Raw genomic sequence first — 15,235 nt, 5'->3', positions numbered from 1 at the left:
GTGCAAGGATTGTGGACGCAGGATCAACTTCACCTGCACATCAACCTAAAAGAAATGCTGGCAGTAAAACTGGCAATCCAAAAGTTCAGACCATTTCTCAAATAGGGCCAGTTGATGATAAGGACAGACAACACCACAGTCATGTGGTACATCAACAAACAAGGAGGCACTCATTCATACCCCCTATGCAGAATGACTTTGGAGCTGTGGAACCTGGCACTCAGCTACAACATCCAGTTACAGGCAATATTTGTACCGGGAAAAGAAAATACTCTAGCAGACATATTAAGCAGAACCACTTCGGATGCCCACGAATGGATGCTACACCCGGACATCTTCAAGACCATCTCAAAGAAATGGGGAATGCCTCAGATAGATCTATTCGCTTCACCTCTCAATCACCAGCTCAAAAAATTCTGCACAAGGACATTCCACCCACTAGCATGGAAAGTGGATTCGCTCTCCTTCAGCTGGAAAGGCCTAACAGCATATGCATTCCCACCTCTTCCCTTGATACACAAGGTATTGCTAAAAATCAAGGAAGAACGTCCAAGGATAATCCTGATAGCTCCAAACTGGCCAAGACAACACTGGTACCCACTGCTAAGGAGCATGTCTCGGAACAATATGTGGCCAATACCCTGATGCCTTTGATGTTAACTCAGAACAACTACAGCATCATGCATCCAAACCTAAAAACGTTGCAACTGACTGCATGGAACATCACATAGCAGCAGCTAATCCAGAACTTTCCCAAAGGGTTAAAGACATTATTCTTGAAGCCCGCAGACCTTCAACAAGAAGGAACTATGCAGGAAAATGGAAAAGGTTTGTCATTTGGAGTACTGAAAGAGGAAAAGATGTGTCAAACATAGATATGCCTAACATTCTGGAGTATCTGGCCGAACTTCTACATTCAGGCCTGTCCTACTCCTCCATCAAGATACATGCATCAGCTATATCAGCAGAATACAGCTTTGATCCACCTGTTTTTTCACACCCTTTGCTCAGGCAGTTCCTCAGAGGAATCAAGAATGTAAAACCTCCAAGGAAACCACCATTGCCAGCTTGGGACTTGAACTTTGTGCTAGAAAAGTTGACACTATCACCCTTTGAACCAGCAGCAACAGCAGACCTACAACACCTGTCATGGAAGACTGCTTTCCTACTGGCAATTACTTCAGCAAGGAGGGTTTCGGAACTACAGGCCTTAATGGCAGTGCAACCCTTCCTAATCTTCCACCAAGATAGAGTGTCCATGAGGACTAATCCTACATTTATGCCTAAGGTGGTATCCAGAGTGTCTTTAAACCAGGCAATCCACCTACCTACCTTCTTCCCCAACCCACAAAACAGAGGGGAAAGAATACTGCATACCTTGGATGTACATAGACAGCTACGCTACTACTTGGACAGAACTAAAAATAACAGAAAGACTGACCAACTTTTGTAGCCTATGCAACAGGAAGGGAAGGAAAAGCTATTTCCAAACAGACAATCTCCAAATGGATAGGAAATTGCATACGATTCTGTTACTCCTTCCATGGAAAACCAATTCCACAGAACATAAGACCTCATTCTACAAGGGCAACAGCCACTACCACAGCCTTCTTACGAGGAGTGGCAACCAAAGACATTATTGAGGCGGCTACTTGGACCTCCGTGCATACATTTGCCAAGCATTATAATTTGCCTCTATATTCCAGATCCCGAGCAGGGTTTGCCACTGCTGTACTGCAAGGGATCCTAAACACACCATAATCTAGTTTTATCCTCCTCCCTAGTTGGCTATGGTATTCTACCCAGTTGTTATGACTGCAGATGCATCCATGAAGGACATAGTACAGTTTTGTACCTACCATAAATGTAGATGTCCGAACTGGATAGCATCTGCAGTCAGGATTACCCTCCCTCCTTCCCTCTGTGGTACTCCTAGGGTGTTTACCCTCCTAATAGCTAGCTGGTGGGGGAGTCTTTATGGTGTATTTGTTTGTATATATGTACATACATGCTTACTTTTGTGTTTACCTCTATCTTTTTGGAAACATTGGCATCTATCCAAATTTTAGCCTTCAAGAGGGCTACTGGCATCTGGGGCAAGAAACACTGAGGAAAATGGCGTCGGCTGATGCCTTTATACCCGAAGACCAACAGAGATGACGTCGGGTGAAGTGCGACATCAGCCGAAGCCGGACCCGGACTTTGGAATCCGGCCGACTGAAGGGCTGCCTGATGACAGGACAACCCAGTTGTTATTTATTTTATTTTATTTATTTATTTATTTTACATTTGTTGACCGGGCTAGTCTAGCTGGATACATGTCCATTTTCAGTAGAGGCCCGGGGAGAAAAGCTCCACAGATAAGACAATACAGAATACATTTACAAATGGTATAGATTGGCATAAAAAACATAAACAGTGAACGCCATTAGAATAACATATTTATAAAGTAACAATCAGTAATATTATACAGATAAATACTAGGTCGGCGACCAATTGAAGTCACAGGGAAGAGTTGCGATCTCTGATGCAGGGTAAGTACTGCAGCGGCTAGTCTGGTTTAGGACATGGGCATAACCATTCGGACTTAAGAAATATTTTGAGGTGAGTTTTGAATTGATTAATCGAGGTCATTAGTCTGAGGCTATTGGGTAGAGAGTTCCATAGCTTTCCAATGGAATTGGCATAGAGAGCATCACCTCCAGAGTTATTAGATTTAATGGTTAGAACCTGAACACTATTAGCTGACCTGAGTGATTTTAGGTTAGAGTAGGGGGTAAGGATATTGCTCAGAGGGGGTTCTGTCCGGTTGGTTGATTATTTTGAAAGCCTCAGTAAGTTGTTTGAGTTTGAGAAGGTTGGGGAGTTCGAGCCATCCGAGGTTATTTAGGTTGAGGCAGTGGTGAGTACGATACGGGGTTCCTGTTATAAATCTAGCTATATGATTATAGGCAACAGATAGTTTATTGAGTTCCCGCTTGTTGAGGAACGACAGTATTGGTGAGGCATAAAGGAGGGTGGAAAGGAGGTGAGTGCGAGCAATGGTTAGTTTAGTATGAGGGGTTAGGAAATTTTTTATTCTGTACATAGATCCAAGTTTCTTGTTCACGGATTTCATGGTTTGGTTAATGTGTATATCAAATTTAAGCTTGTTATCTATGGTCACACCTAATAGTTTGGTATGAGAGACCGGGGATATGATGGTACCATTTATAGATTCCACATGGAACATGTTGTCCACATACAGAGGTTCTTTACCTAAAGGAGTAGTTGCAGAGGGTAGAAAAGCAATAGTTTGGTTTTAGTAGGATTAAGGATTAGTTGCCTTATAGAGAACCATTTTTCCACTAACGAAAGCAGTTTTGGGTGATTGTTTGAAGTTTCGGGAGGAGACGCCAGAACAGATCAGGGTAGAGTCATCTGCATATTGGATGCATGTAGAATTGGGGATGATCAGTGAAGTTCATTAATGAAAACTGAGAAAAGAAGAGGACCCAGTATAGAGCCTTAGGAACACCTATGGTGTTGGGAAGTAGGACGGATAGCTTGTTTTGCCATTGGACGGCTTGTTGCCTACACGAGATAGGCTTTAAACCAGTTTATGGTTGGGATGTCAAGGTATAGGGTTTCCAGGGTGTGAAGCAGTTGCTTATGATTGACCATATCAAAGGCCTTTGAGAGGTCAAGGAAGAGCAGAGGAAATTAATTTCTTGATTCGGTTGTTGTTGACTGAGTCAACAAAGGAAAGAAGGGCAGTGGTTGTACTGTGATGGGGGTGAAAGCCATGCTGAGTTGGGGACAGAAGACTATTAAGGTTGAGATAGTGTAAGAGCTGTTTGTGAACACACCGTTCCATGACTTTAGCTATTGGAGACAGTATTGCTATGGGACGGTAGTTGGATGTTTCCATGGAGGTCCCCCCTTTATGAAGAGGGATGATATATGAGATTTTCCAAATAGAGGGAATGGTAGTTTCAGTTATAGTTCTATTAATCAATATTGAGATGGGATAGGCAATGGCGTCTGACGCTATTTGAAGGTATTCTGCAGGAGCTGGTCAGCAGCTAAGGTGGTTGGTTTGAGTTTTTCAGGAGGGTGCTATATAGGAGGTAGGTACCGGCTGTAGATTAAAGGTGGGGTGGACTGAGTCTTTAGTGTGGGTAATAGAAGAGTTGGTAGTGGTAAGCTGACTGGTTAGGGACTGGATGGTCTCGATGAAAAAGAGTTGAAAGCATTGGCTATTATCTCTGGTTCTTTCCCAATGAGTTTCTCAGGGGTTGGGGTAGTAGATTTACCGGGAGGAGCTTATTAAATCCAGCCCAGAATTTCTTTGGGTTGTTCTGGTGTTTGTCCTGAAGGTGACAAAATATTGTTTTTGTCTTGGGTAGTGGCGCTTAGTAGTGTTTCTAAGCTGTTGAAACTTGATGCGATCTAGTGGGGTTTTGGTGGCTCTCCAGTTATGCCAGGCCTGGTTTCAAAGTTTAATTTTAGATTTGGTTTGCTAGACAGCCAAGGTGCTATTCGCTCCTTGGTTCTGATTTGTCGGTTTGGGGCGTGAGAGTCAAGTATCTTCAGGAAAGTACTATTAAAGTGTGCCACGCTCTCTTCAAGTGGTAAAGTTTTCAGGGTGGACCAATTGCAGGATTGGAGTTCAGCAAGGAAAAGTCTTGGGACAAATTTCTTCTTGTTTCTAACAAGTCTATAAGAGGGGGGGTTATTCGATGGACACTTGTGTTTCTGGATATAGGTAATAAGGTGGTCACTGAGGTCATTTGGGAGTGTCCCTGTAGTATAATTATGTGTGTCTTTATTAGTAAGAATCCAGTCAATGATGCTCTCTTTTTGTTTAGGGTTGCCAATTCTGGTAGGAGAAGAAATATTTTGGGAAAAACCATGAAGGTTAATTGCGAGGGGGTTTTTGGGTGCAGTGTAGAGGGACTAGTCAAGGTTAAAATCACCTATTACTATGGTTTCTTGAGGGCAATTGGAGGCTAGCCAGCTGAGCAATTGCTCAAGGTTATCTGAATGATTTCCTGGTGGTATATAGATTACAATGAGATTAATTAATTTTTGGGTGTTTAGGCAGATCTTTAGTGAGATAAGTTCTATATTGGAGATTTTGGGGGGTAGGATAGGATTAAGGACGATGTTAAGGGTATTCTTGAATAATACAGCTAACCCCCCTCCCTTTTTGTTAATCCGATCAGCCCTAAGGATGTTATATCCAGGGGGAAGGATTTCTTCATCCTTAGTAGTTGGTTTGAGCCAGGTTTCAGATAGGCACATGATGTCTGGGGAATGGGTAGCTACCATCGCATGAAAATTATGAACCTTATTGTTTATACTTCTTAGATTAAGGTGGAGTATAAGGAGGGACTTGGTAGAGACACGGGCAAACTTTAGGGAATTAGGGTCTGTGGTAGTGGTAGGACCTGGATTGGGGTGGATGTCACCATCTGTGGCAATACAAGTTTTCAAATGATCTAACAATCTTTACAGCTTGAATAACAGCTTGAGATTAGATTTAGTTGTAGATGGTTTGGGATAGCGGAGAGTAAGATGCACTGGTTTAGGACTGTGAGTATAGGGTGGGTAGTGGGAATATGTGTTGGTGTGATGGGGGTTGTTTGAGTGTGACCTAGTGTGGCTTTTGGGGAAAGGAATCCCTGAGAGTGTTTGGTTTTCATATCTGGTTAAGTAATAAGGAATAAGGAGGAGTACTACTGTGGGAAGGATAATGGAGTATGTGGCTTTACCCATGATATGTGGGAGAAAGGCTAATGGGTAAGCTGAGGTAGAAGATTTTACTTGGTAGTTAAGGTAGGCCTGGAGTGTGGGAGGAGAGTTGGTAAATTGACTGGTGATCAGGATTGGTCAAGAGAAAAGGGGGTTGGGCTAATGACCTTATAAATGTAGAGGTAGTGGGGCGGTGGGATAAGGGGCAGGGTGGGGTCGGAGCGAGGCTGAGCGGGGAAAACACCGCCAGGAGTCTGCAGGGTCTCAAAGGTAGCTGTTGGTAGGTGTACCAGTTTATGTTAAGGTAAGCTACTATTCAGTGAGACACCACCTGAATTCATGGAATTATACTGTAAGATTACCAGATTTTGCTAGGTACTGACTAGTTCCTGCCAACGGCACACTTCCTTAGTGTACAAATTAGTGAGTAGGCTAGTAATTTTACCCTAGTGTCCCTTTTCAAAGGTACAAATTCTCTTTTCAATTTTAACTGTTTAAATTGGAGCCCACACTGGGAATAGGTCCTTATCTGAGTGTGCCCTGGGTGCCATGCGGTGAGGGATAGACAGGGGGTTTCCTGTAATAGATAGGGAAAAAGACAGGAGTTATGGCAATGTAATCACAAACTAGGACTCCTAACCAAGTATTACTTTATGGCAATTATGAACAAGGATACAAACACAGCACAAAAAACAATTGCATAGCATTCAATCAATGATTTATCAGAGCTGAAAGCACGCATACAAAGTGTTTTCAGACTGTAGTAAAAGCGACGCTTACCAACGCTATTCTAGCTGTTATTAGTGCACTAGCTTCTTTAGATATGATATAAACAGACCAGCTGAACACATTGCTAGGTAATTAGTAGTACAAGCACCAGAACAATGCTGCAGTTATTACTCTGTAGACACACGCAGACATGATGCTTCACAAAAACACGCCGAAGAGGCAAAACTACACTGTTTTTACGTTATGCCTAGGCAAATACAGTTCAAAAAATGAGGCAATACTGTACTGGTTAACTCTCAAACACAAAACAAGTCAGTTCAGTAACGAGCGCCAACACGCTGCTTCCCAGTAAACACGCCGATGAGGCAAGCCGTTTACATTTTAAGCCAAAATAGGTCTGTAACGCTACTTGAAAAAACACTTAACAACAATAAATCTGCTATTGCAGAAGTAACTTTGAAGTATTAAACAATTTAAGCACTGTTATGTGTCTGCGTACCTACTAGGAAGAAGATGCGTCCAGGCAGGAGGCTAGAGCAGTACCTGCTAGCAGTTAGGTTTAGAAAAAAATGGCGGAAAAAAAGGTAGGGTTTACAAAACCTCGCTGACGTGGAGAAACACCGCCAGGAGTCTGCAGGGTCTCAAAGATAGCTGTAGGTAAGTGTACCAGTTTATGTTAAGGTAAGCTACTATTCAGTGAGACACCACCTGAATTCATGGAATTATACTGTAAGATTACCAGATTTTGCTAGGTACTGACTAGTTCCTGCCAACGGCACACTTCCTTAGTGTACAAATTAGTGAGTAGGCTAGTAATTTTACCCTAGTGTCCCTTTTCAAAGGTACAAATTCTCTTTTCAATTTTAACTGTTTAAATTGGAGCCCACACTGGGAATAGGTCCTTATCTGAGTGTGCCCTGGGTGCCACGCGGTGAGGGATAGACAGGGGGTTTCCCTAGTGTCCCTTTTCAAAGGTACAAATTCTCGTTTCAATTTTAACTGTTTAAATTGGAGCCCACACTGGGAATAGGTCCTTATCTGAGTGTGCCCTGGGTGCCACGCGGTGAGGGATAGACAGGGGGTTTCCTCTCAAAAGTACAGATGATCACTGCATGCCCTCTGTTTGGCGCCATATGTTTGTTCATATGCTTCTCTCATCCTTGCCAGCTCACTTCATGATACATCACATTTGAGGGCCTCTCATCAGCAGCTTTCCTTTGTATAATTTGGTAATATTTCTTTTTCCTTTTCTCTCTCTCTCTCTCCCTCTCTCTCTGTCTCTCTCTCTGTCAGTCTCTGCAGTGCAGATGCTATACAGTTCGGACATCTACATTTATGGTAGGTACAAAACTGTACTTTCCCTCTACTCATCACTCATTAGACCCATTACAGAGTACAACGCCCCTTTTGGTATGTACCTAACAAGACATCTACAATGACTGGAAAGGCCACAGAAATACCTCACAAAGAGAATTACCGGCCTCAAACAGATGCCCTACGCAGACCATGTCAAAAAACTCCAGCTTTACTCTGTCGCATATCGCTTACTCAGAGGTGATCTCTGCCATACAAAGATATTCATATTTGGAAGAATTTTGGATCGATAACCGTATAAACAACGAATTATACAATTTTTTAAAGGTGCATTATCCTAAAATGGCGACCTTGGTGGGCATTCCAAAAATACATAAAGACCCAACCAACCCACCTTTTAGACCTATAGTGTCAGGCAGTAAGGCAAAAACTTTTCCTTTGGGCAAATTAGTCGATGTTTGGCTTAAGGATATATACAAAGATATCCCTCACTTACTAAAAGATTCTTGGGACTTTTTACGTAAATTTCCGATGGTATTGGATGTCACTGATATTTATTACGTGACTATAGATGTTATAGATCTATTTTCCTGTATACCCAGCAAACAGGGTTTAGAGATGTTTTGTGAAAGTATAAGGAAACACACTAATATTAACTGGGACAGGATATGTCTGATTATGGATTGTATGTCCCTAGTATTGGAGAATAATTTTATATTATTCGAAGGTGAACATTTTAAACAATGTAAAGGGGTGGCAATGGGTTCAGCCAGTGCTCCAATATATGCAAATCTTGTCATGCTGAACTGGGAAGAGGAAATACTTTTTAAGAGCAAATACATCACACATATTTCCCATTATACTCGTTTCTTGGACGACATTTATATTTTATGGAAAGGTAATTTAGATGAATTAAATGATTTTTTAACCTTCATTAACAATAGTAGTAGTTTTTTGAAATTTACTTATTCAATAAGTAAAGAAGGCTTACCATATTTAGATACTATTGTTACACATGATGAGAAAGGTTACAAATCTAACATTTATAGAAAGAGCACTTTCTCTAATGACTACCTACAATACGATAGCAATCACCCCAGGAGAATGCTTCGTAATATTTTTAAGGGTCAACTCATTAGAGCGGCCAGAATGACTTCCAGATATGAGGACTTGTTAGCTGAGGTTGATTATATTACAAACATGTTTATAGAGAGGAAATATAACAAAATTATGTTAAAAGATGTTAAAAAGTATGTGATTTCCCAAAGAGATACTAAGTATCTTCCAATTTTAGGTGTAAGTCCTCCCATGGTTCAAGAGACTGAATCTACGTCTACAAGTAAATACAAAACGGCTTGTATATTGCCCTATACTCCATGTGTCAACACAATTAAAGAAATATTGTTTAAGCATTGGGGAATGTTTTTAGTTAATCCTGAATTATCTCAAATTTTAGGTGAAAGGCCCCAAATAGTGTATAAAATGACTCACAATTTGAAAAGGATTTTGGAAACTCGTAATATAACACATAATGAGAGTGTTGCACGAGAAGAGCCTACTTTTACCAAAAAATGTGGGTATTGTAATCAGTGTAGGTTCATTATGTGTCACACAGAAGTAGTTTTGGATAATAGCAACGGGACAAAAATTAGACCAGTAAAGGGAAATTGCAATACACCAAATGTTGTCTATATTGCCAAATGTGAAGTATGTCCAGCTTACTACATTGGCAAAACTGAGAGGGCATTTAAAAGAAGAATTTATGATCATTCATATTGTATCAAAAGGAAAGACATGAACAATGCCTTGTATAGACACGTTGAAAGCAATGGTGTTCAACACAGTTTTAAATTTGCCATCATAGAACAGATCAAATTTGATCCCAAAGGAGGTAACATCAAAGATGTATTAAGTTATAGAGAAATATGGTGGCAATTATATACAGATGCTGCTACCTTACCAGGATTAAATGACACCATTGCTATTAAACCTTTATTGACCAAATGAACTTACATGCAACACTACATTTTTTATAGATCCAGTCCCATTGTCACAATATAATCACCTTAATACCCATTTTTTGAAAATAAATATACGGTATAGAATTATTTATGAGTTTTACCAACAAATAGATATAACATTTAATTTTAACATTTATAATATTTATTGCATTCAACATTTTTAACAAATATTTTACATAATAGGTCATAATGTTCAATTTTATTGATAACAAATTCTACACTTACATAAACATCAATTATGCAATTTAATGTATTATAGAGTGATATTTATGCTCAATTATTTATATGTAACACAAAAGTCATTGGTTAATATTACTATTATTTAATATTCAAAGGCTTAACATGTTATATTCAATGTGCACACTTACGCCCCAATTGATTCCTCAATTTCATATCATTTACTATCATTAGTTTCATTTTTTACATTTATTACAATTTTTACTTTTTGTTTATTATTTTTGTATGTATTTTTTATAACACAATCAAGATAAAAATGAATTAATTTGTTATAAAGTGTAATATAAGAATACTGGTTCATTTTATGAATTTATCAATTTGTAGGGAAATGTATGGTTAATGCTTTTTGTTTAACATGTTGTTAACAACATATTTGCTTTGGATATTTAATGTTGTCTTATTTATTAAATAGCACAGTAGCACTTTAAATATCAGTTGTTAAGTTGGCTCAGCTTCGCGCCTAAAAGTTTATTTAAAATGGCGCTTATTTTAAATGTATGAGTTCTGAAGAAGCCTACTATGGATAGGTGAAAGCGCTTAACTCATGTTTTAAGTTTGTATTTCGCTGCTATTTTTTGCTGTATTCAATAAATGTATTTGTGGTCGTAACGTACTGTGTTTCCTCAATAGTTGCCAGAGAAGATAGCACAGTTACGTACTATATTAGTTGATTTTCCTCGCAACAATCCGTTCCGTAAAGCTATGTCAAACCCAGAGCTGTTGGACATGCTCCACGTAAAGAAATCCCAATCCCTCCGAGCTAGATGCTCTAGGGACCTAAACCTTGTCATCGCAATAAACAGAACATGCTGGAAGGATAGATTCCTGTCTCAGAGACTTCCCATACTCTGGAACAAACTACCTATCTATATCAAACAAAGCTCCTCATTAGTACTCTTCAAGAAAAATTTTGATGATTGGATGGGAGATAGGAAATTTACCCTGGGGATCACTTCTGTGGCTCTGCTTGACAGGGGCACAGGAAAATAATTTTCTTGGGTGGCAAAAGCCAGGGTACCATTTGGCTAGGCTTATATAGGCCCTAGGGCCAATAGCCTAGTACCTACCTATGAACCTATGTATTCAGAATCTGTTTTGATGTCTCTCGATTTTTCTAAGCCATTCATTGTACATAAAGATGCCTTAGAAGTGGGGTTAAGGTCAGTCTTTTCATGGGGGGTAAAGGATAAAGAACACCAAATCTGCTAATTAAGCAGAAAGTTGTCCAAGGCAGAAACCTAGTATTCCACGACAGAGTGAAAAACATGCCAGAAAGAGAGAGAGAGAGAGAGTGAGTGAGTGACTGGCCTTTTAAATGGGCTTTAGAGTCTTAATGCTACCACTTGTTAGGCAGGGATGTACTTCAGATTCAGATATGTTGCTCAGTTTTGGTGTTTGAATGGGAAAAATGAGAATCTGTTTCCTTTTCTCCACCTGGGGCAGTGCACTGTGATGTGAAGGAAATTAGATGAGTGTACAGTGACAAAAGAGAATGTGACAGGCACTAAACAGTTTCCCACTAAGTTGATCTGTAAGTCAGGAATATCAGCAGGGTAAAACTTGTAAATAAGCGAACAAATAAAGTCAGTATCACCCTTATAATATTTGGAAATGGAAGACTGTTGGTGTCACAATAAATTTTTTAAGGAAGAAGTGAAGGGTAGTTGTTAGTGTCATGGTCTGTGCTCATTCATCTAAAATTACTACGTTTAGCACACTCAGACTGCCATTTTGGATGTGACTTTGTTTCCTTGTGTCATGTCAAAGATCTCTTAATTGCTCAGTGCATTTTGATGTGAAAGAAAAACACAGGCAGAAACAAACACACATACACACACACACACACACACACACACACACACACACACACACACACACACACACACACACACACACACACAAACATAATATGGGAATAAAGTTTCAGATGAGAGTTATAGCGATGCTGATATCTGCAGTCTTGGTTTAAGGGGCTTTTACAGTGGTGACATCATTCTTAGTACTCATTGCCCTTTATGGCCATATAGTTCAGATGTGTGTCAGTATCACACAGTATAGTAGTGTGTAAGCATCATTTCCCTCCCTCCTTATCTGGTGGGTAAATTGTATTAAGCATGTCAGTGTTATACTCTGCCAAAGTCACAAGCAGCAACATCTGCTGAGATCAAAAAGTCCAGATAGATGCTTCATCAATCCCATATTTATTACCAGATTAACAAGGAGCCTGAAATCACACCGACTGGAAAAGCACTTTTTCCTATACTTATTTTCTTATCACTTGCCTTATTGTGAAAGCACATATTGTCTTGATATTATGGCATCATAGTAGTCCTTGTTTGACAGGAATATGAAACACTTGGCATCAGGTAAGAAAGATGCACTAACATGGATGTGCAGCAAACTTGATTTGGTAATTACACCAGTAGACTGAAACACCTAAATAAGTAGACTGGAAACATAAGAAAATAATTGGCATCTGGGTATATTCATTTGTGGTGTTTCTTAATTCCTTAATTGGTTTTGGAATGTCTTGGTTCCACCAGCCAGCATGGTGAACAACCAGTATGAATCACCATCTCACTCAGTGTTTCTTCTTTTTGTTATGTGTACTGCATCCATCATTTAGAAACACAAAAGTGAGAAAAAAACTACTAGTAAACTGTGGCAGGCAATTCTTGATATTGTTTTTTCCAAGAGTGTATTGTTCCTGATGTACAAGGTCATTGCAACTCTTTTTAATTACTTTGCTATAATTGCCTTCCAGAAGGAGGAGAATACAATTTGGTAAGTTCATTTTCTGCACCCTCACATCTCCTTCTGTGACACAGTGTTGTCCACTTTCCCCAAGTCCCTAGGTATGCAAAAAGGTATGGAAGAAAGCAATGTTTCACTTTTATCTTGCAGTGGTTCCCCTGAAAAGAGGGAATGAATGTTTGACAGGATTAAATAGCAGTCACTCACTGGTGTTTTACGTAATTTTTTGCAACCATTTTCTTGAAGGTTATGGAGGCAGAACATACAAAGACAAGGAGTGAACTGGTTCATAAGGAAACGGCTGCTAAGTACAACTCTGCAATAAACAGGATGAAACAGCTAGAGAAGAAATTGAAACGAACAATCAACAAGTCTAGGTGAGTACACATACATAACTGTGACAGATGAATCAGGTGTACCTGTCACATAGTGTAGGAGCATGTCCTTGTGGTGAAATAGATTAATTTGTTGTGCTCATCTCAGCAAGTTCCTTTTTCTCTTTACTTTTTTAGGATGTTTCAGATAATACAGTGAAGTAAATGACTTGGAGTATTATGTTAAGCCACAGAATATTATACTGCCATATCAGTGTTCTTTTATTTAGATTTGTACCTGCATCTTGTACTAAAGTAAATATTTTGTATGGACATTAATTCTATGTGTCAAGATGTGGACATTTTTCTGATGCAGTCTTGCATTGTTTATGACATGCACAGTGGTATAAAAGGATATATATTTTTTACTTTCCTGCTGTAATTTTTATGTGACTCTGTGATTTTTAGCTTGCTTATTTTTTAAAGAGTTATACAGAAGTACATGTCACTAAAGCCTCATGTCTCAGTGACATAGTAACCTTCCTTGTTTCTCAGTTTATTTTATTTTACTTTTTTAACAGAATGCCCTCAAGAACTACATTTCACTGAGGCGATATACCTCACTAACAGAGTGAGCTGCCTCCTATCTGTATACAAAATGAATTGTCATGTTGCGATTAAATAGTTCTTACAGGCTGGGGAATGGCAGCTGAGCCATCCAGGTCACTTATCCCTTCAGTCTGCTTTCCAGATGGGGCCCCTGGTCTTCTCCTATCCCTGAAGTTGATGGTCCTCAGATTATGGAGATGTGACAGTATACCAGAAAACTACATGCTTTCTCTGCTGTGTCAAAGTTATACTACTGTTCAAGGTTTTGTTTGTTTTAAGTGGGATGAGTTATATACTCTTTCCATTGCTAAGATCTCTCATGCACTGTAAACGTTTCCTAAATTCCTCACAGGGAAGGAAACCTGTCTTGGCTTTTCTTAGAGAACTGTTAATGTTCATCATTAATCACTGCTGTAGTAGCCTTATCTGTATGGGTTGCATCCTGCGGGTCTACTTAATTTTGTTGAAAACTCATTTCACTGAAACTCAGTTGCTTGAGCACAATTCACTGAAAGCTCACTTCACTGAAAACTCATTTGACTGAAACTCATTTTGTTGAAAGTTATATATGGCCTTTTCTCCACTGTAGTGTGATCCTGGAGTTAGTATATAAATTAAGGAAGGGTGTGGGGGGCACAGCACTTCACATTGGGGTGTGTGGGGGTCATAACCACCCACCTATTTTAAATGTTTTAAACCATGGACATGGATACTTACAAGTCCAATGAATAACTATTTCCAGAAGACAACATATACCCAAACTATATGGGGGGCCATGCCCCCCACACCCCTTACTTTGTATACTAACTCCAGGATTGCACTACAGTGAGGAAAAGGCCATATGTAACTTTCAACAAAATGAATTTCAGTTAAATGAGTTTTCAGCTAAGTGAGCTTTCAGTGAATTGTGCTCAGGCAACTGAGTTTCAGTGAAATAAGTTTTCAACGAAATGAAGTAGACCCACATCCTGCCAAGAATATAATAGCTGGCCAGTCTTCCAAAGTCTTTGCTTCTCTCCTCATGTGCACTCAGGATACTATGGCTCAAACTCCAGAAGGAGAAAACAAGCAGTCTGGGAGCCAAAACCCTTCAGTACTTTCTTGCTACCCTTGAAAGTGCTACTGTTGGTTTGGCTTTTTCTTCTTATTTCTTGTCGGATAAGTCCACATGGGGGGAGTTCCTTCCATACTTATCTGTTTATGTGTAAAATTTATACTGAATCTCTTTAAAAAATGACATTTATGTGCTGTTTTTACTGTGTCTATTCTATCATGTGATAGTGGCCCTCGATCTATGTTTATGTTTTTACAAGTGTTTCTTGAATTTTACTTTTGTGTTTTATCTGGACAGGTGTATGTTTGAGGAAGTATAAGTGTGCTTGGTGTTTGTGAACATTTTACTGCCAACTTACCTTCTGAATGACATCTTCCAGCTGTGCTTACCAGGGAACAGACTTTTTTCTTGGCAGGAGCACATATTCACTTGCAGTCTATCAGTTCTTTCTGTTGCTGTACCTAAGT

The 15,235-nt window shown here is 39.6% G+C and overlaps 1 protein-coding gene across 1 annotated transcript in view; it reads left to right on the top strand.

Moving 5' to 3' along the window:
* Positions 1 to 15,235, top strand: part of SH3BP5 (SH3 domain binding protein 5) — a 1,951,634-nt gene that overhangs the window by 1,219,790 nt on the left and 716,609 nt on the right. Inside the window, exon 5 of the mRNA XM_044064003.1 lies at positions 13,038 to 13,168. Coding sequence (XP_043919938.1) covers positions 13,038 to 13,168 — 131 coding nt within the window. The remainder of the gene's footprint in view (positions 1 to 13,037; positions 13,169 to 15,235) is intronic.

The sequence above is a fragment of the Protopterus annectens genome, chromosome 2.part2 (assembly GCF_019279795.1).
Source record: "Protopterus annectens isolate FY-2018-M chromosome 2.part2, PAN1.0, whole genome shotgun sequence".
Lineage (NCBI taxonomy): Eukaryota > Metazoa > Chordata > Ceratodontiformes > Protopteridae > Protopterus > Protopterus annectens.
This window is presented reverse-complemented; position numbering and strand designations above follow the sequence as displayed.